At 40.8% G+C, this 27255-nt stretch overlaps 1 protein-coding gene across 12 annotated transcripts in view; it reads left to right on the top strand.

The window, feature by feature from the left end:
* Positions 1-27255, top strand: part of UNC13B (unc-13 homolog B) — a 223055-nt gene that overhangs the window by 45330 nt on the left and 150470 nt on the right. For 8 of the 12 annotated variants that reach the window (XM_052776336.1, XM_052776333.1, XM_052776334.1 and 5 more), the window contains exons 6-9: positions 907-977; positions 4062-4119; positions 18683-18718; positions 25111-25333. In XM_052776336.1, the coding sequence (XP_052632296.1) occupies positions 907-977; positions 4062-4119; positions 18683-18718; positions 25111-25333 (388 nt within the window). The remainder of the gene's footprint in view (positions 1-906; positions 978-4061; positions 4120-18682; positions 18719-25110; positions 25334-27255) is intronic. The other 4 variants (XM_052776337.1, XM_052776339.1, XM_052776338.1 and 1 more) reach the window with 1 other exon arrangement.

The raw sequence follows: 27255 nt of genomic DNA, 5'->3' as shown, positions 1-27255 counted from the left end.
GCTTTTTGCTTCAGTGGGTTATTTCCCTTGGTGCTGTGCACCTCTTGCTCTATTCCTTAAATGCAGTTTGTACCTAACTTGCCTCGCGTTAAGCTTTCCACAGCAGTTCATCCGCACCTCCAAGGGAGCACTTTGAGAGATGAAATTTTGAGTGGCAGAAGTCTGTTCCCTTGAAACCATTAGGGCACAATATTACTTCAAAGTGTGAAATAGAAAATAGTTACCAAAATAAAGGTGGTAATGCTTGCTACTTGCTGAGAGTCATCAACTTGGTAAATCTTCTAGAAGGTAAAAGGGTTGTTGTGATTCATTTCACAATGAAGTTGCAGTGTGGTGTAAAAATAGGAATGTGCTTTCATGTGAATATAACTGCCTATAACACTGTTCATTGCCTCAAAAGATTTGGCTTATTGCCCACAATGGAAAACAAGAGACTATTTCTTTTTTGGTACTTAATTTGTGTTACAGCAGGTACGTAAGAAAGATGTGCTATTCAGAAGGAGCCCCTGTTCTATTGAGGTTATAAAAGCCTCCAGAAGAGGCTCTTGATCTTGCTATGTGTTATCAAGTATATAGTAAGTGTATTAATATCATTGTGAAATGGCTCTTCATAAAACTAATACTTGAATTAAATCTGAACCAGTCTGTCTTACTCTTTCCTACCTTTGTGCAGTGTGCATTTGGTTAATCAGCTTTAAACAAGAAAGCAGTGTAAGCCTTCAAACTGTGTTACTATTTACAGTGTTTATTTTCCAAGTGCTAACATAAGACAGTCCTATTACTTCAAAATTACATGTGTTTTTTTTGTGGTGGGATCTTGGAATACCCTCCCTGTTTTAATACTACTGGTGATAAATGCAAATTTGCCTGGTTAATAAGATGGTGTGACTTATTCTTTTGGCATAGATATCCCTGAAGAAGAGGCCAGATACTGGACCAGAAAATTAGAACAAATAAATTCACTGGGAGATGCTGAGGTAAATATCTAAATTAAAAATGAACGTAGCCCTGAATGCCTCATAACTTGCTTTTATTCTTTGTATTGGATCCTTATGATTAAGGTAACTCCTAAATATTCATCATTTACAAGTCTTCTGTGAACTGTTTACAGAACTGTTTTCTCAAGTGTACTGTTAGTGTTTTCATGTGCTGAAAATGCTTGAATAGAGAGAACTGTTTTGTTGATGCACATACACTCAAAGGAAAGATAATACCATGCTTTACCTCAGAAGAGAGTGAAACTGTTTTTGACAAGCTGTGGTAGGTTCTCTTCATTTGTGAAATCAAGTTAAAAAGGACATTTTTGCGGTTGGCTATTTCTGGGCAGAAGACAAAGGAAGATACTGAATCTTTCTTGGGTCTGAGGCGTGTTGGAGCTGTTAGCTCTACCCTAACCCAGTTGTTAATGGCTCAGTTTATGTGGATTTTGTATTATAATACCTGCTATCTATGGCTGTGGTTTCCTGTTTTTTCTAGTGTGTACTTGGCTAAACAGCTATAAAGTAAAAGTTACAATTTTTTTTTTAAGAGAGACTTACATGATTAAAACATTTCTTTACAGTTCATACTGTTTGCAAAATAAGATTTGACATATTAATGCCTGTACCAGAAGTTTAGCATTTAACAAAACCCAAAACACTCACATGTCAATGCCAACATCCTTGGGTAGGAACATGGTGCTTTCTTAAACTCTTGATAGATCTCTTTCTGTAGCAAGATAACTTGCAAAATTTTCTGCCAGTGACTTTAGGAAGTTTTTGTTCTGGGATATTCCAGCTATTCTTTTCTGCTCCTTATTCGAGTCATTCAGTTTACTGTGCAGATGAAGAAAAATAAGGTGGGTTTTCTTTTTGACTGAGGACAGACCAATATTTGGGTGGATAAAAACATAACTCTTGAGGGTAATCTCTCCTGCCTTCCTAGAAGTTTGAGAACCTCTTGGAGTTGATGAAAAGCTCAGTCTGTGATTTGACCTGTCATTGATACTGCTGTGGTGCCTCCCTGCTCCTGTGGACTGTAGCAGCAGTCTGTGCTAGGTACTTCAGTGCAGCATAGGTGCCCTCTAGTGCTTCACTGAACTGGTACTTGCTGAAAGGTATCCTGAGCTTTGTGAGACTCCCCTTTCCCTGGAGCGCCATCCGTCTGCATGCTAAGTGCATGCTTTTATCAAATACTAGTAACAAAATCATGCCTCTGTATTTGTGACCTAATGATATCAAATTATTATGGATGTTCCCTGTCACGAGTGAGAAAATGAAAAAATTTAAGAACACCTGTGCAGGGCCTGACCTAAGGTTTGTCTTGTCCCTTGTCTGACAGTGACCCAGAGTGGGGATCATATCTTCCTTGCATATTTCCCTAATTTGCAGTGACTTGTAGCTCAGGAACTTCCAGAGCCAGAGGTAGTATCTTTGTGTTTAACAACACTCAATGGATTTTTTTCTTCTGTGGATGTCAGTTGCCTTTTGAACGCACCCAGGTCAGTTATGTTGTAGCAAAGGAATTCAGCACCTTAACTGTGCATTGCCTGAAGAAATATCTTATTTGCTCTGAGCAAACAAACCCTGTGTTGTGAAACCAGCTGGAGGCAGGTTTATTTGGAGAAATTGAATGACTGATCCTCATTCATCTACTCTGTGCCACTCAGCTTTACAGACCTCACCTTTTTGCATGGCTTCTGGGCTGCAGAGTCCTAGTCTGCATAGTGGTATTTAGTACAGAACAACTCTGTGCCTTTATCTTCTTTTCTGTGCACTAAGCTCAGCTATCTCTGAGACAATGAATGAGCAGACTAAAGTTGCACAGCAGTATTCAAGAAGCAGGTTCATTTGGAGTTCATACAGCTTTCCAGTCTCTTTTCTCATGAACACTTAATACTCAGTTTTATTTTTGGGACTGCTGATGCCTTAAAAAGAACAAACTACTGCCATTTTTGGATCTCTGAGTATAATAATTCAGAACGCATTGCTGTCTTGTGCTGCTGAAATTGCTCATAAACAGACTTTATTTCCTGACTTTGTCAACGAGTCAGTGATGCGAGATCCAGCAGTTCTTGTTTTCACAATCCTGATTAACTCAGTGAGTTGGCAGTTTGCAGATGATAAGACTAACCACCTTTCAGGATCACTTGTGCATTTTAAATAGCACAGATTGGAAGATAGCTGCAGGGGAAGTCTGCAGGTTGTCACCTTCCATGTAATGAACTAGTCATTAATCCTTACCAAATCCAAGGATTGGCTGTCTGGTGGCCCTGTTTTGCACAGATTGCAGCACCAGGTTGCTAAGGTTGCCACTTCCTTTGTCATCAGACTTTTTTTTCCTAGCAAAAATTGTTCTTGTTATTTTGCTCAATTGTCCTAATTTTCTCATATCTCTGTGTAATACAAGACAGAGGAGAATAACCAAATAACACCACTGGCATTCCCCTAGGGAGCGCTTTGATGCTATAACAAACAGCTTTGTAAAAAGTCAAAGCTGGCTAATTGAAATATGTCTGTGTTCTCTAATTAAGTATTAAATGAGATGAAAAATTCTTCACTTTGGATGTACAGTGGATCACAGCAGAGTTTGTAAGTGTTGGCTGGGCAAACATTGTATTACTGCCCTGCTGGGCACACTAATTATCTAACTGCTTCAATCTCGTACTGCAGTGTTGCTGTGAGCCCACATGAGTTTTGAACTGCTGAAGCTGTGCTTGAGTGTCTAAACATAAATGGGCTTATACTCAGTTCTGAGCTCCCTGTCACAGTGACATTGTGGTGTGGAGAATCAGATCTTTCAGATGTGTAATTTGAGGTCTCACAGTTGAGAATAGGGCCTGTTCTTGTATTAAAGCAGACTTCAATTTAACCAAACGTGCATGTCTTAACACCTGGTTTTGGCATGAAGAAAGAGGAGACTTCTGGGAGTGTGTTTGAATATGGATATTAAGGAGAATATTTAATGCTTTGATACTACCAGGGATGTGTTTTCTTGTGTGGCATGCTGTACTCTGAAAGCTGTTTCATAAAGTTACCATTTGCTTTCTTTTTGGTCTGTGTTCCTTTTTTTTCCTCCTTTAGTATTCCTTTCAGGAGGAAGTCCAGAAGAAACCATTGCCCAGTGCTGCCTCCCAGTGTTGTAAGTTAGACTTTATTTCTTCTCAATATTTTTTGCTCTTTCAGTGTACTTTCTTTCTCTGGTTAGGTATCAAACGATGGTACATTGGAACAGTATTTTCTTGTTAGAAGTACTTAAATCTCTGTGAAGCCAATAACTTTTGTCAGTTATGAAAAACTGTGCCCCTCAAAATGTTGTTCTAAAGCTTCTGATGCTAGAAAGTGAAACCAGGCATGTCTTTAACCCGTTTGTGTCCTCACATGCGTTAGGAACACAAATTGTATTCGAAGTCACCTAGTTTGTCAGACCTTTGTAATATTGACACAAGTAAGAAAATGCTGAGTTTTTTCATATAACTGAGGCTATATTCTCTTTAAACACCATGTGTTGAATATTATTTTTATGACTTTTTAATGAAATTTTAAGAGGAGGAGAATAGATGGAGCCAAGTACTGCCGGTAGCCTTTTAATGCACCAGAGGTTTGTGTACTTGATGCCTGATTTCTTTGATACTACTTTTCAATGCTGTGTTGATGGATGAAAAATATTTTTACTAATTTCTATTTATCTCATCTTGCATTTCTTTATGCTTCTGAAGACATGGATGGAAAAATAACCTAGGACATACTGTATCTGATGGTCTGCAGAATTAGATTTCTGAAAGACTGCTTTTAACATACAATAGATGAAAGCTCAGTGATGTCTCTTATGAATGTCTTATCTACTTTTGGCAACAACATTAATAAAATTCAAGTCTCATAATTTAAACAAATCTTTTATACTCCAAATCCTTTAAGATGTGCAGATTACACTTGGCAGGCTGTTTATCCGTTAGGCTGATTACAGGATCTCTACCAAACTGTTAACATTAGGAAATGTTAATTACTGTTTACTTCTTTTGAGTAGAATTAATTTATGTGTATACTGTTATTACGTTCTCTTAAAACTACCTTCAACAAAACATGGACATTAACCAATTGCCTAGGAAATCTGAATGTGTCATGTAGCTGGAACATGTACAAAGCTATATGAAAGTATTCCAACAGTGATACACTAGGTAACATGAAATGTGTCCTCCCTTTTTTAAAAAAGAGTATATGTAAAGAATAAAGCACTTTTTTGTTTGTTCATTTTCAAATAGTCAGAAGGGCATGATTGATTTGTAAAGCCTACAAATAAGAAACGTTGTTGGAGAAACTAATATTCAACTAAATCTTACTAGTATACTATGCAGAACCCCTAATGTCAAAAGATCAAAGAAAAACAGTCTAATAAGAAGTGTTCAAGAACTGAATGTGTTATTTGCTGAAATGACTTTCTTGGCTATGTGCCCTGGACTTTGGTTTTGTTCAAGAGAGGCTGGTTTGATTGACTCTTCTAAGTATTGGGATGTATGGGTAAATTAGGAGGAATGCTTCTGTGTAGGGAAAGTAGCTGTTCCCACACCATGGTGCTTTTACATCCTCAAGCTCTTGTAGCTGGTTTCTTCCCTGGAGGACCAACTCAGCTCTTGCAAATAGACCTAGTAAAGAGTAGAACTGCAGCTGCCCTTTTTGTGTTGCCTGTTAACAGCCTGCATCTTGCTAGAAAGTGACCTTTTACAGTAATTAGTTGAAGGCCCCTGGTTTGAACAATTAATATCGCATAAGAAAAAATGTAATCATTCATGGGATTAAAACGCTCATTAGAATTGATGTTAAATATTTCATAGCAGTATGTGGTTAATGTATTTAAGAATTTTCTAGTAATTCAATGAAGCTTGTGGCACTGCATGTACTTTTGCTTAGCTATGGCCTGCAAGTTTCCAACATCTGTGAATATCTGATTATTTACATGGACAAATACAAAATAGACATTTAATGTAGAAGTAGTTTTGAAAAATGAACTCTGCTTGCATCAGTCTGTGCATAAGAATTGTAAGCTTGCCTGAATGCAACATAGTCCTTTGGAACTCAAGAATTCAACCCAGAAGATGCATTGATTGTGTCTCTATTGAAAGCTGACCTGACTTTTGCATATGACGCAGGAGCTCAGCTCCCTTTTACATAGGAGCAGGGTGGGTGTCCTTCCCTAACCTAAAACGTGTTGAGTACGGAGTGTTCTTAGTTACCATGTGGATAAGTAATTGATAGATATATTTTTAGATATAATAAAAATATTCTCAAGGACATTTGTAAGACTCGTTCTATTTTCTGTCACGATATGCTAGAGGAGGTGTGATCACTGCTGGGAGCAGGACACAATTAGCTGGACAACAGACTAACTATCTGGAAGGAGCAAAAAACATCCTCAATGGGAGTAGTTTTTGCCCCATGAGAATATCTTCCCAAATCCTAAACAATATGAAGTTATCTTAAAACCTGATGCACTATGGAGCAAAAGTGCAGCAAAACACTTCATATAGCTTGCATTTCAAGAAATAACGGTATAACTGCATATGCCACTGGTGTCCTGCTTAGCGCTCTGGCAGCTCTCAGAAGATTCTTCTGGCTTTTTTGTTCAGCCAGAGAAAATCCTACTCCAGCAGGCAAGGTCAGGATCATTAAATAGGGAAATACATGTCTTTACATGTTAAAATTAGATTATACTTCTGCCCTGTTCTACTTCTGTATTTTCCACATACATCTGTTCCCTTTCCCAAACCACTTTTTCTTGTGGTTGTTTCCCTCTCCTGCATGGATGCAACTTGTTCTGTTATCTCCCCTGAGTAGAGAGGCGGGGGGAGAAAGATGGAGCAGGATGTGAGAGAGGAGAGCTGGGCCTTGTCTGGAAGCCAACATCTGATGTGTGAGGGTGGGTTTTCATCTCTGGTCGTGCATGGGCTGCTACCTTGGCATGGTGCCATGCGAAGTCTCAGTCCAGACTAGGTGCTCTAGTTTTTCTGGAGATTGTGGAGCTTTCAGGCCCACTTTCACAGCCTCAAATGCTGCTTTGTTCTTAGAAGAGTCTGACCCGTGATTTCTGAGGTAATGCGGGATTTGGGCTTCCTACTTATTCGGGATTTGGGCTTCCTACTTATTCGGGATTTGGGCTTCCTACTTATTCGGGATTTGGGCTTCCTACTTATTCGGGATTTGGGCTTCCTACTTATTCGGGATTTGGGCTTCCTACTTATTCGGGATTTGGGCTTCCTACTTATTCGGGATTTGGGCTTCCTACTTATTCTTAATTAAAGCAGGTGTGTCTGTTCTTGTACGTGCAGTCTCTTCTAAGCCCTGTTGATTTTGGCACTTCCTGCTGTTCCCTGCATCATACTTAGCCATTTCATTTTTATCTCCTGACTTCTATGCCTCCTTATATATTTCTCCTTTCCCAGAAAGATCACATGCTTCCAATTGATTTAACTTTCAGTGATCCCAAGCAATAAGCAAAGCACTACGGTGCCCATGGATCCAGTTTTGTTTGTATTTCTATTAAATGTAATTGTAATTCCTAATTTCCTGATATCTCATTGTTGGATAACTACAGCATCCTCATATTGGCTTTTACCTGCAACCTGAAATTGAGTGTAAATTAAAAAAGAAAGCAAGCTTTTATTGTCTGGAAATTCACTTTCAAGTGAAGCAGCTTGATAAAGTGTTATTTGATTACTTTGTCATTCACTGAGTCAATAAACTAAGTTATTTATTGTGGTAGGTATAGATGTATTTTCCTTGTATGCTCAAGATCATTTCTGGCAACATGTAAGTCCACTATAATCCGTGAGTCACTCTGTCAGTATTTTAAATGCAGCTCTGACTTGGAGCAGACACTGTGCAAACCGGGATGAGAAAAGTATTCCGTACCTTTGTGGAAAAGATTTGGCAGTCTTAGTTAATATCCGCTACTGTAAATACTGCCCTATACCTTTTGTAAGGAAGTTTACAAATCTGGAAGAGAGCAGGTTTGCTCAGTATGATTCTCAGAAAAGATAACCTAAGTGCCACTGAATCTACCAATTATGTGTCTCCTCTTATCTTTGGCTGATAATCTTTCTGGGAATACTTTATCGTCCCTTCTCTGCATATATTTTTTTATTCCACTTCCTTGAGTCTGTGGTGTTGCGCTTTTCACAGTAAGACCCTGATAGACCACAGTGCACGATAGTTCTATCTTGCATGTCTTTTGCTCTGTAAAATCTCTACCTACCAGGGGTGTAGGGTTGTTTTTCATTGTGGGTTTTGTTGGATTTCCTCTTTTTTCAGAAGAAGGTAAATTTGTTGCTTGGCTCTGGAGTGTGAGTTGGTGCAACAAGGAAAGAAATAACTTTTCTGATACACTGTTATACTACCAAAAAGAATCAAAGCTAGCCTGTGCTTGGTTTGCCAGCAGATCAGAGAGAAAGGAACAAGACAACATCTCCTCCAGGAGAATAAGAAGGAACCCTAAATGCTATCTGGAGTGTGTGTCTGTGCACATGCATGCAGGAGAAAAATGCTACAGTTTTGTTGTAGGTACATAAGCAGCCTTTTAACTACTTAAAAGCTGGCAAAATGTTTTATACATGTTATAGGAATAGGTGTCATTTGATGCCAGATCAATTTGTTGTATTGACCCTTCCTTCCCACTAATATTTGAAGAAATCTGTTTCTGCAAAATGTGTAAGGCAAAATTCTGTTAATATCTACGCATTCACTACTATTTCAAAAGTAACAAAGGCTGACTTTGAGAGGTTTCATTTTTGATGCCCATTAGTTCACTTTTTAGGAGCTCAGATTCCACTGATGGATCAGGAAGGCTTGTATGTTCCTCTGCACAGACTGACTCTAATGCTGAGGTTATGATGCTCTCCATGGCACTGATGAGGAGCTTTGTCTGCTAAAAAGCCATATGACTGCCTTCCCTGCCCCCGACTCCCCAGCAAGCCCTGATAACATCCATACTGACTTTGTGTTTAGCGTGCTGCACTGTGGATACTAGCATCTTTATGCTGCCATTAATGAGCCATTGTGTTGGGGCTATCAAACCCTGCTGCTAGGATTTCCACAGCACAGGTGGTACGGTTCCAGCAGAAGGGGTGGCATCGAGTGCGCAAATCTGGGCAGGCTGTGGGTCCAAAGCAGCTCAGTAAAGCTCTTGCTTAAAGAGCTTGGTTGGCAGGATATGCACTGCAGCCTGTTTTCATGGAATGAAGTCATAGCCATCCAAGGTTGCATGTGCACTCGTTTGCGCATGCCATCTTGTGCTGTTGTTGAATCCTGTGGTTTATTCTAGTCAAAGATGATGCTGGCTGCCATCCACCAGTGCTCAATTGGGTGAACTGACCCTATGGCAGCAAATGTGCTGAAATTACATCCTATTAAGAGATTTTTTTTTTTTCTTCTCTTTGATAACAATATGTAAAAAAAAGATCTACTATACCAGGCTGTCAAGGCTAGGCAGCATCAAAGTGCTTTTAAGCAGGCTACAACTTGACCATCTTAATTGTTCAGAGATACATGATCTGTAATAGTACAGTGCCAGGCAGCATAGGCAGCTACGATTGCTGGGAGGTGATACTGCCCTTGTTGTAGAGATGTATAGAATCATAGAATCATTTAGGTTGGAAAAGACCTTCAAGATCGAGTCCAACCATTAACCATGCCCATTAAACCATGTCCTGAAGTACCTCGTCTACTCGCTTTTTGAATACCTCCAGGGATGGTGACTCAACCACTTCCCTGGGCAGCCTATTCCAATGTCTGACAACTGTCTCAGTAAAAAAATTTTTCCTAACACCTAACCTAAATCTCCCTTGCCTCAACTTGAGGCCATTTCCTCTCATCCTATCTCCAGCCACCTGACAGAAGAGACCAGCACCCACCTCACTACAACCTCCTTTCAGGTAGTTGTAGAGAGCGATAAGGTCTCCCCTCAGCCTCCTTTTCTCCAGGCTAAACAACCCCAGTTCCCTCAGCCGCTCCTCATAGGACTTGTGCTCCAGGCCACTCACCAGCTTGGTTGCCCTTCTCTGGACACGCTCCAGCACCTCAATGCCTTTCCTGTAGTGAGGGGCCCAAAACTGAACACAGGACTCGAGGTGCGGCCTCACCAGTGCCAAGTACAGGGGAACAACCACCTCCCTGCTCCTGCTGGCCACACTGTTTCTGATATGGGCCAGGATGCCGTTGGCCTTCTTGGCCACCTGGGCACACTGCTGGCTCATATTCAGCCGGCTGTCAACCAGCACCCCCAGGTCTTTCTCTGCCGGGCAGCTTTCCAGCCACTCTTCCCCAAGCCTGTAGCATTACATGGGGTTGCCGTGACCGAAGTGCGGGACCCAGCACTTGGCCTTGTTAAACTTCATACAGTTGGCCTCAGCCCATCGATCCAGCCTGTCCAGATCCCTCTGTAGAGCCTCCCTACCCTCAAGCAGATCGACCCTGCCTCCCAACTTGGTGTCATCTGCAAACTTGCTGAGGGTGCACTTGATCCCCTCATCCAAATCATCAATAAAGATATTAAACAGAACAGGGCCCAACACCAAGCCCTGGGGAACACCACTCGTGACCCGCCGCCAACTGGATTTCACCCCATTCACCACAACCCTCTGGGCTCGGCCATCCAGCCAGTTTTTCACCCAGAGAAGAGTACACTTGTCTAAGCCATGAGACGCCAGCTTCTCAAGGAGTATGCCACAAGAGACAGTGTCAAAGGCCTTGCTGAAGTCAAGGAAGATAACATCCACAGCCTTTCCCACATCCACTAGGCGGGTCACCTGGTCATAGAAGGAGATCAGGTTGGTCAAGCAGGACCTGCCTTTCATAAACCCATGCTGGCTGGGCCTGATCCCCTTCTTATCCTGGACTTGCCACGTGAGTGGTCTCAAGGCAAACCGTTCCATAATCTTCCCCGGTACCGAGGTCAGGCTGACAGGCCTGTAGTTCCCCGGATCCTCCCTCCGACCCTCCTTGTAAATGGGCGTCACATTGGCAAGCCTCCAGTCCTCTGGGACCTCCCCTGTTGACCAGGATCGCTGATAGATGATAGAGAGTGGCTTGGCAAGGACCTCTGCCAGTTCCCTCAGTACTCTTGGATGGATCCCATCAGGTCCCATAGATTTGTGAGTGTCCAGATGGCGTAGCAGGTCACTAACTATTTCCTCCTGGATTAAGGGGGATATGTTCTGCTCTTCATCCTTACCTTCCAGCTCAAGGGGTGGAGTACCCTGAGGATAACGGGTCTCCCTATTAAAGACTGAGGCAAAGAAGGCATTAAGTATCTCGGCCTTTTCCTCATCACTGGTTGCTATGCTCCCTTCTGTATCCATTAAAGGACGGATATTCTCCTTGGGATTCTTTTTACTGTTAACATATTTGTAAAAACATTTTTTGTTGTGCCTTACAATAGTGGCCAGATTGAGTTCTAGCTGAGCTTTTGCCTTTCTAGTTTTCTCTCTGTATGATGTAACAAGACCCCTGTACTCCTCCCAAGTTGCCTGCCCTTTACTCCAGAGATGATAAACTCTCCTTTTTTTCTTGACTCGTAGCAAAAGCTCCCTGCTCAGCCAGGCTGGTCTTTTTCCTTGGCGGTTCGACTTGTGGCACATGGGAATAGCCTGGTCCTGATTTCCTTCATTAAGATTTCCTTTTTAAAGAATGTCCATCCCTCCTGGACCCCTTTGCCCTTCAGGACCGTCTCCCAAGGGACTCTCTCAACCAGTGCCTTGAAGAGGCCAAAGTTTGCCCTCTGGAAGTCCATAGTGGTGGTTTTGCTGACCACCTTCCTTGCCTCACCAAGAATTGAAAATTCTACCATTTCATGGTCACTAAGCCCAAGACGGCCTCCAACCATCACACCTCCCACCAGTCCTTCCCTGTTCGTAAACAACAGATCTAGCAAGGCTCCTCCCCTGGTTGGCTCACCCACCAGCTGTGTCAAGAAGTTGTCTTCCACACACTCCAGGAATGCTATATGTCCACTGTGCTACATGTCTATAGATTCTTGCTGGTTTTTTTCTGGTTACCAGCCTGCTTCTGCACTTAGAAACAACAGAGGTCAGCAGCTACCCACGGCATCTCTAGACCAGGCCAGTTTGGGAAGAGTAAGAAGGAAGAGATCAATGATTATTTTACCCTTCTTAAGGGTATGTGACACTAAAGATCTTGCTGCAGTCATTGAAAAGCTGTGCTCTAGTAAGAGTAGAACTTCTGGGCACAGTACAAACAGTAAGCCATACAGCAGTCCTCAAAAAATGTTCAGTGTAAGTGTAATTCAAAACAGTACACATGAATGACTTTTTTTTTTTTTTTTTTTAAATTAAGCTAGGCAGAGACAAAACTACTCTTGTCTGTACAAGTGAAACCATTGTATGAGCTGTTTTGTGGTAGTTTGCTGAGAGGTTGGGAAAGCGAGTTTCTTAGCCGCTCTGCTTCTGGGTGACTGGCAGCTCCTGTTCCTCTTTGTTTAAGATGAATCCCATCTGGGAGACTTTGTTCTTGTGGTTTTGCAGTACTCACTGCCTGGACTGGCTGAAGGCACAATAGGCCTGCTTGAAGGAATGCAGATTCAAGGTCTTGCTCGAAAATGCCTGCCTGCCTTTTTAAGATAAAGCTGCTACTTCAGGACTGGATATGTCTAAGGAAAAGTACTCAGCAAATGGAAATTAAAAATAAAAATACTGGCTATATTAGAAGATTATACAGTAACAAATTTTGACTTACTGTTAAACTATAGAGGAGAGTAGATCTGTGGCTCTGCTGCTGATCCTCTAAATGTACTTTGTTAGTTGTTGTTTCCCTAGAGTACGTGCTGTGTTCTGAAAGGTGTTGACAAGGAAATAAAGCTTTGACTTTTAAATAAGCCGCAAACCTAAAGCTCTTCCTGAAATGCTGAACACTGCTAATACCGACATGTTTCTCTATAAGCAGTGATCAAAAAAGTAAATGCTTGGTTAATCACCCTAGGTTTCATGATTTGTGTTCTTCATGAATGCTGCTTTTTTTCTCTGCTGGGGATTTTTTTAAGGCCTCTGAAACCATATTAGTCATCCTTTAATGTCATAGCAATAATAGAATATTAATTTGAATTTTGTTACCACAGTGGAATATAACCTTTTTAAAAATTAGATCAAAGATTTTAAACTGGTAGAAAAATTATTGTTCAACTTTATACACTAGCTATAAGTATGTGTCCTTGAGCAATGAGGCTTGTACTGAAAGTCCAGGACTGAAAATCAGGAGGAAAAAAGGCACAAATCTCTTAGCTGCTGTACAAGATTATATTCCTCTTTGCTATAATGCATATAGGTAATGTTAGGTGCTCCGCTATAGTCCAAAATTTTCTCTCATAAGGAGTATATAGAAACTTTCGTTGGTTCTTGTGTTTACATGTCTTAGCCAAATAGTCAGTGTGACTCAGTAGCCCAGAAATTTGTAAGACAAGACAGCTGTGTTAGGTATGAGTGCAGTGATAGAAATGTTACAGTTTTTCCATTGTAGATAAAATTAAGTGGCACTCTGCCCGATTCCTTTTACTATAGTTATTAATGAGTTGCACAAGCTTGTAATAATTTAGTGGATACTCAGTGATCTGATGGTGATCCAAGCCCTGCTTTAATTCTCAGCTCTCAGTCTGATTTTGTTTAGCCATAGCAGAGGTGGCCAGGAGGGCCATTTCATTTAGGGAAACAAAATACTCCAAAATTTCAGCATAAGCTGAATGCTTAACTAGAGTAAAATGTGGTGAAAAAGAGGGAGTAGTGAACAAGGAGAGTACTCTAGCGTTGTACTCTGGTGCCTGTCTTTGTCTCTGTTAGCTCCTTCTAGCTCGTTTCCCTCCTGTGCTTTCCCACCTCCTTTTGTGCAGAGGTCTTAGCCCTCATCTGTGATGTTCCAAAACTGAACTGGAGATGGTGGTACTTCATACAAAACCTTCTTGATCATTCTGCTTACTGAAAACTTGATTTCATTCTAAAAAGCTGTTCAAAGCTTGTTTTGTATTTTAGAAGCTTATTCCACTAAAATACTGCATGTTTGATTTGGGGAAGTACATTGAATACTGGAAGAATGTACATTTTTATGGAATCTGTGATCTGTGTGCCCTGTGTTGAGGGTCTTAGCCAGGGCAAAATGAAGTTTATTAAACCTAGAAGAAAGAACTGACGAGAACCTTCCCAGCTCTGTTTGTATTCTATAAACAGTACTTTATCAGCACCAAATATAGTGTAATTTCCTGAGCTCAGTTTACTTTTTATAAACTTGTTTAGATGCTCTCCATCTTCTTAGCATGGGATATAACAGGAGGATTAAATAATTGATCAGCATGACTGTAAGCAGTGGACAGCAGTAAATTATAATATTCTGATGGGGATAGTACATCCCAGCCACTCTGAGAGACTTGTAAGCAGAAATGAAGCAAAATGGCATGCAGGCAATCAAATTAGACTGCATTAAAAACTTGGAATATTCTGCTTTTCTACAGTGTCCCTGCTGATCCAGGCTTGACAGTGTGAAGTGGGGAGGAGGAGTTCCTCCCTGAATAGTTGCATAATTGAGACACAGAACGAGCATCTGTTATGTTCAGCTAACTGTGGGAACTTAAATGTGTTAACGACAAGAATGTTGTAGCTTCCAAGGCACCAGGCTGCTGGCATCACTTAGTCCTTAATTGGAGGTTTATGTGAAACCTCATTTTTTGAGTACTGAAACTTATGAATACACAATAATGTGATAACCAAGACACATACTGTTGGTATTTAAGAGCACACAGAGTAACTAGTCTGACTCGTCTGTATCATCTATTCCAGTGTTAATGTATGTTGTTGTTGTATGTTTGTAGAATTACAACTCTCCGTTTTCTGTCTGTGTGGACTTCTTGGTCTTTTCTGTTAAAGTTTTTACAGGCTTAAATTTGTTCCCAAAGGTGATCTGGAAGGGATTTTTTTCTTACAAATTGAGGTTATGCATATTATTTTTGTGAAGCAGAAAAACAACTTGAAAAGGCTAAAAAGAAATTCTGTTTTCATTAACCTTCAAAATATCAAGACTGTCAGCCCAGGTCTTCTGTGATGATGCTGAAGGACCGAGATATATACTGTTAGCTCCTGAATCTTAAATGAAGCAGCATATGTGTTGAATCTTTAATAAATTCATCTTTTATCCAAAACGTTAGATGCTGAAGTGAAGTGGGTGTTAGTAAAAACAAACAAAAGTGGAGTTTTGAGATTCTGGCTGAAAATCCCTTACTCTCTGTTATTGCATCTCTTTCTGTTTGCTCCTGCAGTATTGCTTTCCCAGTTAGTCTCTAGTTGTAGCGTGCCCTGGTTAGCCAAGACCAAACTTCTCAATGTGAGAAAACTTGCAGGTTAAGAAACTGGTGTCTAAAGGTGCAGGTGTCTTCTCTCCACCTTGCCCTGCTTGGCATCGACTGCTATTTGTCTTAGGCATGGAAATAATAGTCTGTAATCTGCTTTTGAAAGTTTGTGGGGTTTTCATGTTGTTCATGAGGAACTTGGTAGCAGTGAGGTGGACAGTTAAGTAGCTGGCTCAGTGATATCACTGTCAGTTTGAAGACTCTTGTCTATGGGAGGTGGTAATGTTCTCCAGGGATGGACCTTGCATCTGTGAGGCTTGTTTTTAGCACTTGGGGTTTTCTCCTTGTTGCGGTTTGAAACTGTGAGTAGTTTGTGCCAACCATCAGACCATTTGCTGTCAAGGAAACAAGGGCTAGGAACAGTCTGAGCTGGTTTCAGGGATCAGGCTTTCTGTTTCCCCTTAGAAAGCCACGCATTCCCCCCGTGCAGATTACAGTGGTTTGTGCTGAGGTTTGTGCAGAGGCTGTCAGTCTGGGAGTTTTATCTTTGTGAAAAGGTGCAGGACAGGTAAGCTACATTTCCTCTGTGGTTTTTCTGATGTGCATACTGGTTTTGGAAATTTGTAGTATCTTCTGATATTTCTTTCCCAGTTGCTTTGGGATGTTACATGTGCATTCATTTGTGAATGACACAGGTTTAACTAGGAGGTAGTCTGAATGCAATAAAGTTGTGCCACTGCAGAGTTTTTATGGATCTTTAATAGTAATCCAGGTTGCAGATGCCTGAATGTTGGCTTCCTTTGCCTCTTACTGTTTATCTGAGATGGGAAGCTTTTGATGGAAGGAGGTGCTGAGTTTGCTATCCCATCTGTTAGTGGCTTGAGATTTTCAGGAATGAAATACACAAAAGCTATTGTTTCACTTACACATTAATAGGAAATTGTCTTTTCTTCAACATGAACTATTTATTACAGCAAATTAAAGCTCAGTGCAGAGTTCTGTCAGCTTCTTGCTCTTTTTCCTCAGCCCTCTCCTCACATCCCTCTCTGATGCTCTTGCTCTCCCTGCCTCTCTTTTCTGTACTCTTTCTTCTGGTTGTCTCCCCTTCTTATCTCTCTTTGGCACATATGTTTTACTTCTGTTTTCTTTGCCAGCTTGGTTGCATGTTCCTCTTTCTCCTCTCCTTTTCCCCTGAAAAACACTTAGGCCTCTGTCAAAGCTGATCATTAGGTGATCTGTGGATTTTTGTTGTCATAAAAAAATAAGCCTGAGATGATAGCCCTATGGTCAGGGTCATGTAAACACTGTCTGGTGGATCCTGGCAGGCTTCTGATGCATCTGGGTACATCTTCATCTTGCCAGTATGGCTGGCTCAGATGAATTGTCCAAGTGGTGGCTTGTCACACTTGCTGCTGTAGACCAGAGAAGCAGCATTTGTCATGTCTCAGACTGTAGTCTGCTGGTGCTCAACTCTTTGGACTTCAGTGTTTCTCACTTGTTAAGTTTTGTGAACAAGAAAAAAGTTTTTATTTGTTATTCCTGTAGACAGGAGAAGAATAACCCTTTTATACTCCATGGAAACTGCATGTATTGAGCACTATACCAGTTTAATATGTGTTTCTTTCTAAATCAACCTGGTAAAAAGTATCACTGAATTTGTTCGATACACATACTTGGTCAGAGATGCTTTGTTTACTGACCAAAGCAAACATACATGTGTTTTTTGTTTGTTTTTTTTTCTCTAACTGCTCCTTTAGGAGTCAGAAGGGAATGACCTGCCTTTGAAGGTCTACTAGATAATAGAAGTGCCACTTAAACGTGAGCTATGGCTGTGCCCGTGCAAAGCACCACACTTGTGTGCGAGAGCCTAGAGTCCAGGGACCCTGAAGTACTGAGGTGTATCTGAGGAACTGCATTGTTTTGTAAACCCTTTATGTTTGAGAAGAAAGGAGCAACCTTGTTGTAGCTCCGATGCACTATTATTTCCCAGATAGGGAGAGAGAGTTAAACCCTGATTTTCTTGGGGTGGTCCATATCTGTGCCTATTTTTTTTCCTGCCCATCTTTTCTTCCCCCATAGAATTGAAACGGCAACAGAGCCCCTCTGTAGTATATGTGTGTAAGTACTAAACCCTTGGGAAGCCAAATTACTCACCAGGACCAGTTATTGCTTATTTAAGTACTTGTCTGGTGGTGATTTTTTGGGAAAAAGATTTTTTTTTTTTTCAGAACTGTTTTTGGCAATTCTAGCTAAAAGCAAGAACTAGCCCATTCTAACTTTGTGAATCTTGTTAATAAGGGCAGGGAGTGGAATTTTGTTGAATCGTCTGAGCTATCTCCCTCCTGGAAATGTGTGCCTGGCTGGTAGCTAGAGATGAAGCTGGTAGCCAGGACAGAAAGCTCTCACTTCTTTTCTGCCTGCATATGAAGGATTTGTTTATTGCCTGCTGCACTTATGCATCAACATTCCTGTAAACTTCACTTTTTAAAGCGTTTTTAACACAGCATCTTACAGAAGTGCTGGTTCTGAAGCTCTTCTTGGAGTTGCAAGTTGTGTGCGTGCTTCCAAGGTGCTTTGCGGATTGTATGTAGTAGTTTGTTGCCTCCATCATACTGAGTATGACCTTGGGTTTACAACATGGATATTGATAAATAATAACTTGGCTGTCTACCAACTTGCAGTGTAGCTTTAGCATGAATTTGTTGTCACCTTTAATTTTAACATGGAGAGATTTGCTTACTGTTGTAGAATTAATTTGACTATTTGCATCCTTAGGATGCAGTGAGACCTCTTAAGTTTTTTACCAGTGTGTATATCTAGCTAAGAAAGTACTCCTCACTTAATGCTAGTTTACATGGACACAGATAGTTTTTCATGCTATTATTACTGGTGTGGTGCTATCACCGCTGGGTTAACTTTGTTCTGGAAAGGGGCAGAAGTGGAAACATGAAGCAACTTTTGCCACTTGACTTACACAGTTTAGCCTAGATACTGCTCTTGACTGGACTCTGGTTTCTGGGTCATTCTGTAATCCTGATAACGTGTATTAGGAAATAACAGTGTTTAACTGCTCTTGCTAAGTGGTGTGTTGATAACTATTTTGTCTACTTGTGTTAATAAATGCATGACTGCTTAATAATTCCTAGAGTTTATAGTGATCTTAATCTTCAGAATGTCTTATAAACAAACTGGGCAGTGAAGAGTAAACCCCCAAAGAAATTTAATGTTGTATTTATAAAGAAAAAATTCTCTTACATTTTCAAGCTTGCAATCCGTAAGGCATTTTAAATATGTGAAAAGTATGCTTGTGGTTTGTTTTTCTAAGCTTTCTTTTCCCATTCCTATTCTTTGCTGCCATTTGTGTTACATGCAGGCAACTGGAGTTATTTCGGATGGGGAGAGCAGCTGAGTACGTAACAGTTTGATTTCTTGCAAGTTTTCTGATCCTACAGTGATGCAGCATGCTCCAATATGAGGAAAGTGGAAATATTCATGCATATAGAAAATCTGTTCCATTGTATTTTCTTTTACTTTCACTGAATCCTCATATTTGTGTGGATGGATGGCTGTTCATTTTTTCACTGTTTAGCTTTGTTTTGGCCATGTTTTAAATAACTTGCTTGTGCCTTCTACTGGAATTTGAGGATAAGATGGTAGAATTGGACTATTATTCTTTTCCTGTAAAGGTGATTCTGGTTTTCAGCTTCTATACATCTTTTGTGTTGGTCTTCATACCCACGTAAGTCCAAATCAATGTTTGGAGTAACTGAAAAGCACAAGGGAATCTGTAGTGATTGTTTTACTAAGATGCAAAGATATGCTGGACTTGATCACAGAAATTCTAAATACTACAAATAGGAGCAAATCTGAGAGCAGAAATGTCTGGTGCACACCAGTGTGACAGAAGGATTGTAGGTATTGTGGCATATTCAAGCTCAGTGAGAGAGTATCATGACAAAAGTAGTAGGGCTTTGCTTTAACTAGTGCTTACCAGCCTCTGAAAGATAAAACTCATATACCACAGCTGTCTGTGATCTGTAGAGCTAATGCTTGCACCTGAAGACTGGTGTGATAACTTTTGCAGAGGCCGTGAGGTTTTTGTTAATTTTTCCAGAAAATGTGCATGAAGCATCTTCACTTTCTGGAAGTCCTACAAGTTCCAACAGGCAAGGCTTCTGCTCAAGGTACAGTGCATGGCTTCTACTGCCCATAGGACCTGCAAAGATAGGTCCATCAGTCTTAAAACGAAGGTGTCAGTTCCCTGTGTCAAAACCAAGAGTGAAGGTGTTGCTGAGGGGAGCATGCAAAGAAAAATCACTGGCCGCTGCCAGCAGGGAGGAGATGCTTTTCTGGTTTTGACATAATGGAATTTGGAGAGGATACTCTTACTGCAGCCAAGTAACTTAATTCTAATGTCCAGCTAATGTTACAGCGCATTTCACACATGGACCTGTTCTGCATTTTAGAAGTCTTCCACCAGTGACTTCCCAGTTTCTCTTCCCACAACATGTTTTGTCCTCCTTGTTTCTGCATTTTAGAAGTTTTTCACCAGTGACTACCCAGTTTCTCCTCCCACAACATGTTTTGTCCTCCTGTCTTTGATCAAACCATAAGTTCTTTGGGCATCAACAGTGTCAACCAACTTTGTCATGCTGTCAGTGTTGCATGTCTCAATTGTTTGGTGTTATTCTCAGAGGTGTGATAGGATAACTGATAATTAATTAAACTTTTGTATACTACTAAAACAAAGATTAGCGTCCTAAATAGCCGCTTTTTATTCCGCAATTTTGTGTGTTTGGGAGGGAAATGGGGTGCTTAGGCATTGGTCAGTCAGAGATTAGGAGGGTTGTGCAGAGGGTGTTTCTCCCATTTATCTGGAGTGTTGATGTGTTGTGGTTTTGTTCTAAAAGGTACTTGTATTCACAGAGCTTGCTCCTTCCCTCCCTCCCTCTACTTCATCCTTCCTGTGGTGTCCTCTTTGAAATCATGTTAGCATCCTTATAGGCAGGCATGGGCCAGTGTTGATGATGTTTTCAAGTGAGCTCCATTAGCTTGACGATGTAATGAAAAATATACTTCTAATTGTAAACTTACAACAGCAACTGAGAAGAAAGCAGCAGAAACAGCATGTTGGTAGCTGGAAGACTTTGTCCTGGTGAGAGCTTCTTGCAAGAGGAGTGCTCTAGACCAGAGCCTTGCTAGTTGCGTTGAGGGCGCTTTAGAAAATGGACGTCTTGTGCTGCTGACCTGGTTTCATTTTAGGAAATGGAAAGACTTAAAGAAGTAGGGTAGACGTTCAAGTCAGTCTTTGCACTTCAGACTGTCAGTCCAGTTCCTGAGTGTTGAGTGTTTCAGCAGCAGAAAGTATTTTCAGGTGGGAAAGACAAGGTTATGAAAGCTCTTAAACTGAAGACTGAATATTGCTAACTTGTGTTAAAATTATGCAAATTTCTAATATATTTGTAAGTGGTGAGGGCAATAGGATGGATTAATGACCTGCAAAGTTACACTTAAATAATTTCTCAAAACCTCTGAGTTTTTGGCATGGAGAGCTATAGAAGACCCTCAGAAAAATGCCCTCATGTCCTTTTGAGATTTTTTTTTCTACCTTGTTACTTCAGTAGTCCTCTTTAAACTAGTATGCATTTTGATTGTAAGAGTCCAGGAAATGTACATGATTGTCAGAAGTGGCCAGTGGTTTGGTAGACGATGGCATGTTGGGGTCTGAGACTTAGGGTATGAACTTCTTGGCAGCTGTCATGAAAAGCCATTTAAATGGATGAAGGTGGGCTTGGCGTGGAGGTGGCAGAGATCTCTTCCGGACTTGGACTGAAAGTCATTCCTTCAGTTAATACACTTTCTTCCCTTCTACTGTTATAAAAACAGACAAAAGCTGTGAAAAGCTTGATGACTTATTTTGGAGTAGTGGGGATTTTGGAATAAAGAAGCTTACATGAACCTCCTTCTTCCCAAGTGCCTGTGTGCTGCACTTACTGCTTTTGTCCAAGTTTTTACTCAAGTTTGTGGAAGATAACTAAGCTTAGGGACTGGACCCCAGCTCCCAGTGACTGATGGCACATCACTGCTAGAAAAGCAGGAGGCAATTTCAACTGAATGCAACCTTTTGAGAGGAGCTCCTGCTGTGCATTGGGACCTTAAAACAACAAAACCACTTTGAAGTTCATTCATTCAGCCACCTGTAATAATTTTGCTGTTAGCTTTCCTTCCTGTCCTGAAGCTTGATGTAAAGAAAGTTGCCAGAGGTTAAATGTGACTAATAGAGCTGGCATGACAGGACTGTGCAAAGTGGTTTTGAGGTCAGTATATTAAAGCTCTATGTGTTCTGTGCTGCAGCAGTGGTGTAATAACTTCTGGAGGTAGGAGTGGGGAGGAATAACAGGGTTTCCAGGAGGCAGTTTGTTTCAGAGAAGCTATCTCCTTTCTTGATTTTCCCCACTCTGTAAAATCCTACTGTGTGATGTGCCCATCCAATGGGTTTTCTTCTTATGCTGCCTATATGCATGAATATTCAATTATTAAACATGAACAGCATGCTTCTGCCCTGCTCCTTCAGCCTTACCCGCTGCTCTCTACACAGTGGGTCCAGTGACAAAGAAACAGTTTTCATCCCTTGAGAGCTCTTTGGTGTATGTGAAATTTCTCAAACTGGGATAAAACAATTACTGACTTTTTATGTTTATTGTTATGTATCTTGTTATTAATTAACCGATCTTCAGAGACTGAGGCTAAGCTACAGCCTTCCTTATGGGACACTTGGTGTATCATCTGTTTGAAGAAGATAGTGTTTGAATTTATCACACCATGTGTGTTGTCAGGGATATTTTGCTGAAACATGGGCTCTAATGCCTGACCCCTCCTTTTGAAGGGATGCTGCATCCCCAAAGCTGCTTCTGCAAGTTCTTGTCAGTCTCTTGCATACACAAAATATAAGTGTCACATATGTTAATGAATGGGATCATCACCAGGTGCAGGCATTTCACAGTATGCTTTCTTGCAAAGGTAATGTGTGCTATAAGCCACATATGGGCCGGGTTTTGGTGCTTTTAATCAGGCTGAGCAAGGTCTTTATTTGTGAACACTTCTATTAAATAAAGTGAGATTGCTCATAGGGAAGGTGCAATTCAGCATGAGTAAGAGTTTCTGAAGTTGGCCTTTATTTACAAGTCACTTGAGGATTTCTGCCTGGTATTAACATGTATGGATGCTGTAGGTGCATGGTGCATACATCAGAGAAACAATGTGTTCCTGCCTCATTGACATTTGTGGTAGCTGGAGCCTTGCATTCTTTAAACATGTCATCAGGAAGGCATTTTGTGTCATGACGTCTAAGAGACTTCCTCATGTTAAACACCAGTAAGAACTGGGAGAAATTCTGGTTCTACCTTTTATAAACATGTATGCTGTAAATGTCTGATTAATGTGTAAGCTGATCAGCTATTTTTAGATGTTGCTTAGAGATGCTGTGGTTCATATGGGAAATCTTCATCTGATGGTGCAGAGGTGAGATGCAATGACTGGTTAACAAATCCAGGTAGTGCTTCTGCAACAGTCTGGTCAGGGAATTTGGAAATCTCTGACCCCATCAGCTGGGCAGAGTTGCAGACGCGGAGAAGCCATGTCTTGCTTCCTGATAACCATAATTGTGTAAATCTTTGCACGCCTTGATATGAAGTTTAGCCTAGTATTAGTGAGTTACTGGATTCACTATTTTTTTGACCTGGATAATTGTACTACTGATTTGTATTTGTTATTATACTGTTGTGGTGAGATAAATTATTTATCCTTGAAGCTGTTGGTCTGGTGTCTTTTACCAGATTATGAACCTGTAACTTTGCTGGGCTGCCTTAAGTCCCTGCAAGTGCTTATAATGATTATGCAGCCACAGCTGGAAGAACTTTGCGTCATACCAGAGTTATTTAGGCTTTGTCTTAAATGAGAGTTACATCTGATGGGAAGAAGAAATAAGTTGAGCAGCAAAGTGAGGCATTGGAAAGCTCTTTGAAACAGTGTTTCTGCCCCAATAAAAGTAATTATCGTGCATGAGATGGTAATGGCTCTTGTGTTCAGCAATGACGTTGCTCAGCTGAGTAATAGCTCATTATCCTTCTGAGGATGGTGGCTGCCTTGTGATCTACAAATAGATCAGCCCTTGCTCCACAGAGTGGAAGTTTGGCGCTCCTCAGAGGGGTTTGGCACTTTGGCATATCGAATCATTTTTGTGCAGCACATCTTGAGTGTTTCTCCTAAGCACTGAACTGTAATAAAATTGATGGACATTGTACTTTTAATGAAGCCGAATAAAGCAGTGTATGATTGCTATTCATTTCTGCTCAATTGACTAGAGACTGACAAGAACTCTGCAGCATTTAAACTACTAAAAAACAGGAGGCTTAACTCCATTTTCGGTGTGGACAATCAAATTGAATTGATTGTACTTAAGAGAGTAGAGCTGGCAGTTTTCAAGTGGTTTGTATTTTGCAGACATATTTACTGCTGGGGTTGTTTTCTACTCTTCCATCCACTTTAGGGCACTGATAGAATCTTACTCAGTTGGGAAGGAACTGAGAACAAATTTTACCCTCAATTAAAAAAATGAAAATTGAATTGGAGGTGTGGGAAGTGCCAGTGGAAGAAAAAGGTGTTCCCTGATGCTGCATTTCAGCAATTAAGTTCAGGGTCTTTTTAAGGATCTGGCATGAAAACAGCACTTTCACTTTATTGTTCAGCCTCATGGTGAACGCCTGTGTAGGACACATACCATTGAACAACTTACCAAAGGGGCCTTTAATTTGATTGTCCTTTTTAGACAGGCTTTTGGTGGTGGTGAGAGTGAATAATGGCTGATCCTTATTTTCCTTCATTTCAAGCATGTTAATGGTGCACTCCACTGCCTTATGGTGTGTGTATTTCACTTTAAGCTTGCAGAGATAACCTTGCACCTTGCACAGCCAAACACAGCCATACACCAATATTGTATTTTTCATACCTTTCCTCACTATAATTCTGCATTGTCTTTTTCTGAAGGGTTAGCAAGCAGAGTGTTTCTGCAGGGAGAGGGACTCACTGGAAAGGAGCTTTTTCCTTTGTGAAGGTTATCATTAGTGTTGACTACTAAACTCAAGCTAATGTACCTTTGTGTGCTAAATGTAGCAATTTTTCTCCTCTAAGAAGTATGTAATTGTTTATAAGGAGAGCTGCTCTTCCAGTTCTTCTGATTTTCTTACTGAGTGTTTTTCATTTGTTTCTCTTAACTTAAACTAATACTTCTACCAAAAAAAAGGGAGGGAGCACTGAAAAAAAATATCCAGAACCCTAGAGTACTGGTTAAGGATGCTGAGAAGAAGAGATAGTATTATAGTATTACAACTTAAAGGTTGAAAAGTTTCCAGGAAAGAGCTCCTTTCCATAAAGGAATGTTTTGGGGTTTTCTTTTCCAACATGTAAATGTTTGTTTTGGCAGCAGCAAATAACCTGAAATTTTGAATGTCGCAGTGGTTTTCTTTGGTTTTTTTTAAATAAAAATGTCTTAATCTGCTTATTAGGAATGACTAAAGAGAAATAAACTCCTATGATAGGAAGTGGGAAAGGAGGGTATGGAGGTGATCACTGGAATTCCTTGGTACATACTTGAGAGAACTGGAGGTTATAACCGGCTACCAGATGGAGATACATCCATAGCAGAAACAGCAGTTTTTGTCATTCGTTAAAAACTAAATGGGCTTCACTGTCCCAGTGAGGCAAATTGAGAGAGCTGTGCCCCTAACTGCTTTTGTTTCTTAGCCTTTGAAGATGCTGACAGTGCTGTGGATGATCGAGATAGTGACTATCGCAGTGAGACAAGTAACAGCATTCCTCCTCCGTACCACACGACTGCGCAGCCCAATGCCTCTGTGCACCAGTTCACTGTACCATCACGCCTGCAGCAGCAAGGGGTCTTGTGGGAATCCTGTGCTGACTCCCTACAAAATTATGATCTGGATTATCAGGAGCATGTGGCCATCAGGTGGGTGCTGTATTCTGGGTAGCTCTTCTTTTCCCATTGATTTTCCATAACAGACCCTGAAGGTGCCATGCTAGCAGAGGAGGGCAGCTCAAGGGCTCTGAAAGGCTTCGGATGGGAAGGTGTTACATGTTTTGTTATCGCTGGGACTCTGCTGTGAACCAGGAAGAACCCATAAGGCTATGTGTTACACCAGGTGCAGCAGTTTAGTGAATTACCTTTTAAAGATGTGCTCAACTCTGAGGTCATTTATTCTTCGTTGCACTTTCACCTTACCTTTTGAAGGCCAGAGCACTGGGTAATCGGTTGTTCTGGTACCATTGCATGGGTGTGCCTCCCAAGCCAGCGAAACTCAGTCTAGCAGAATTATCCTATTAGGAGGTTCTTTCTTGGGGCAGATTTATTTCCTGTTTTGGACTAGCTCCTGTTCTTCTGTTAGCTCTGCAAAAACAGCATATTCAAGAAGAAAGTCTGTAACCAATTAGTTGGGGTTTTTTTTGTCTGTTATCATGTAGCACTGTTGAATAGTGTGTTTTCTCTTTTGGTTTCCTTTGAGCTGTATGAAAGATCGTGTACTTGCTCTAAATTAACTTTTTCATCATAAATCAGTAGTTTCACAACTGCTTTTGTCTTCTTCAAGTATGAAGCTTTACAGCATTAACTTACTAGGATCAATGGCTGTGAACTAGAGCTGGTTGTGCTGGCAACTGTAGAAACTTTACAAAACCACTGTTCCAAATAAAGGATGAGTTAAATGTAAGGGGAAGGCAGAAGAACTTGGATAGTGCTGGTCAGCTTGGTAAGCATGGGTGTGTAGAACAGGTCATGCTGCTGCTTCTGCCTTTCCTGTGGAAGGAAGAGGCAGTTGCTTAAACACTGTCACAGTTAGAGGTGCAGGGTTTCTTATGTATTATAACTGATTTGTTCACCTTATCCCCCTTTGTAAGAACATTCTTGTTTCCTGAAGCCTGAACCTGAATTCAGTTGTCCTCATGGGTGTATGACTGAGGTTTTTGCCTTATGGTCTTTAATGGTAAAAGCTGAAGTTTAATGGTAACATTTAATGTTGCTACTGTTACTGAGATTTCAAGCAGCAGAGGCAAATGTGCCAACAAAATGCATTTACTGCAGTGTGATATGTCATTCTTAGTGCTCTTTTCCTGGTCCATTAAATATCTTATATAAGCAAGTTATTCCCTTTCCCATGCTATTCTGTGCTGCTGGTTTGCAGTGGTAAAATTGCTGAAGATCTTACAGAGAGTCTCGGAAGATGAGCTGAAGCTTTTTCTTTATGGAAGAGCCAAGCTGAACAGTGGTATTGGGCCCCCAGCCTGGGGAAGCTGGTGCTGGCTGGGTGTTCTTGCAGTTATGTGACTTCTTGGGGTGGTGTTGACAATACAAGTAATCTTTCATGGCTTGCCTTGCTTGGAGGTGGGGTGTGTGTGAACTTTTAACTGTATCTAATGGATAAGTGTGTTTGTAAGACCTTCCAAAGAAGCACTTCTGGTTTGAATTGTTAAGGAATACCAAGATGGAGTATGTATCTTTTTTTTCCTGATTTCCTGAAGGTATTGATATGAAAGGATCTGGACTGATAAAGTTTACTTAACAACTATGACCTTTGTAGTCTGCTCTGGTCTAAAATTACTTTCACACTAGGAAGGCAAGTCCTAGATGGAGATTGATTCCTTCTGAGCATTCCTGTTCCCATGTGCATTTTCCATATGCCCAGGAAGATTTTTTGCTACGTATTTAATCTTAAAACTTAGAAAATGCAAATAAGCTTTCCAAAGAAGCTACGTGGGATTCTTTTTCTTACCAGGAAGGTATTTCTAACAAGAGCTGGCTGAAAAGAAGCATGTGGGTAGATCTTAAATATTTTCAAAACACAGTTGTAGCTGAGTATTGCAAAACCAAATTGTATT

This window comes from Harpia harpyja, chromosome Z (genome assembly GCF_026419915.1).
Source record: "Harpia harpyja isolate bHarHar1 chromosome Z, bHarHar1 primary haplotype, whole genome shotgun sequence".
Taxonomy (NCBI): Eukaryota; Metazoa; Chordata; class Aves; order Accipitriformes; family Accipitridae; genus Harpia; species Harpia harpyja.
The sequence above is the reverse complement of the archived record's forward strand: the minus strand, read 5'-3'. Positions and strand labels throughout refer to the sequence as shown.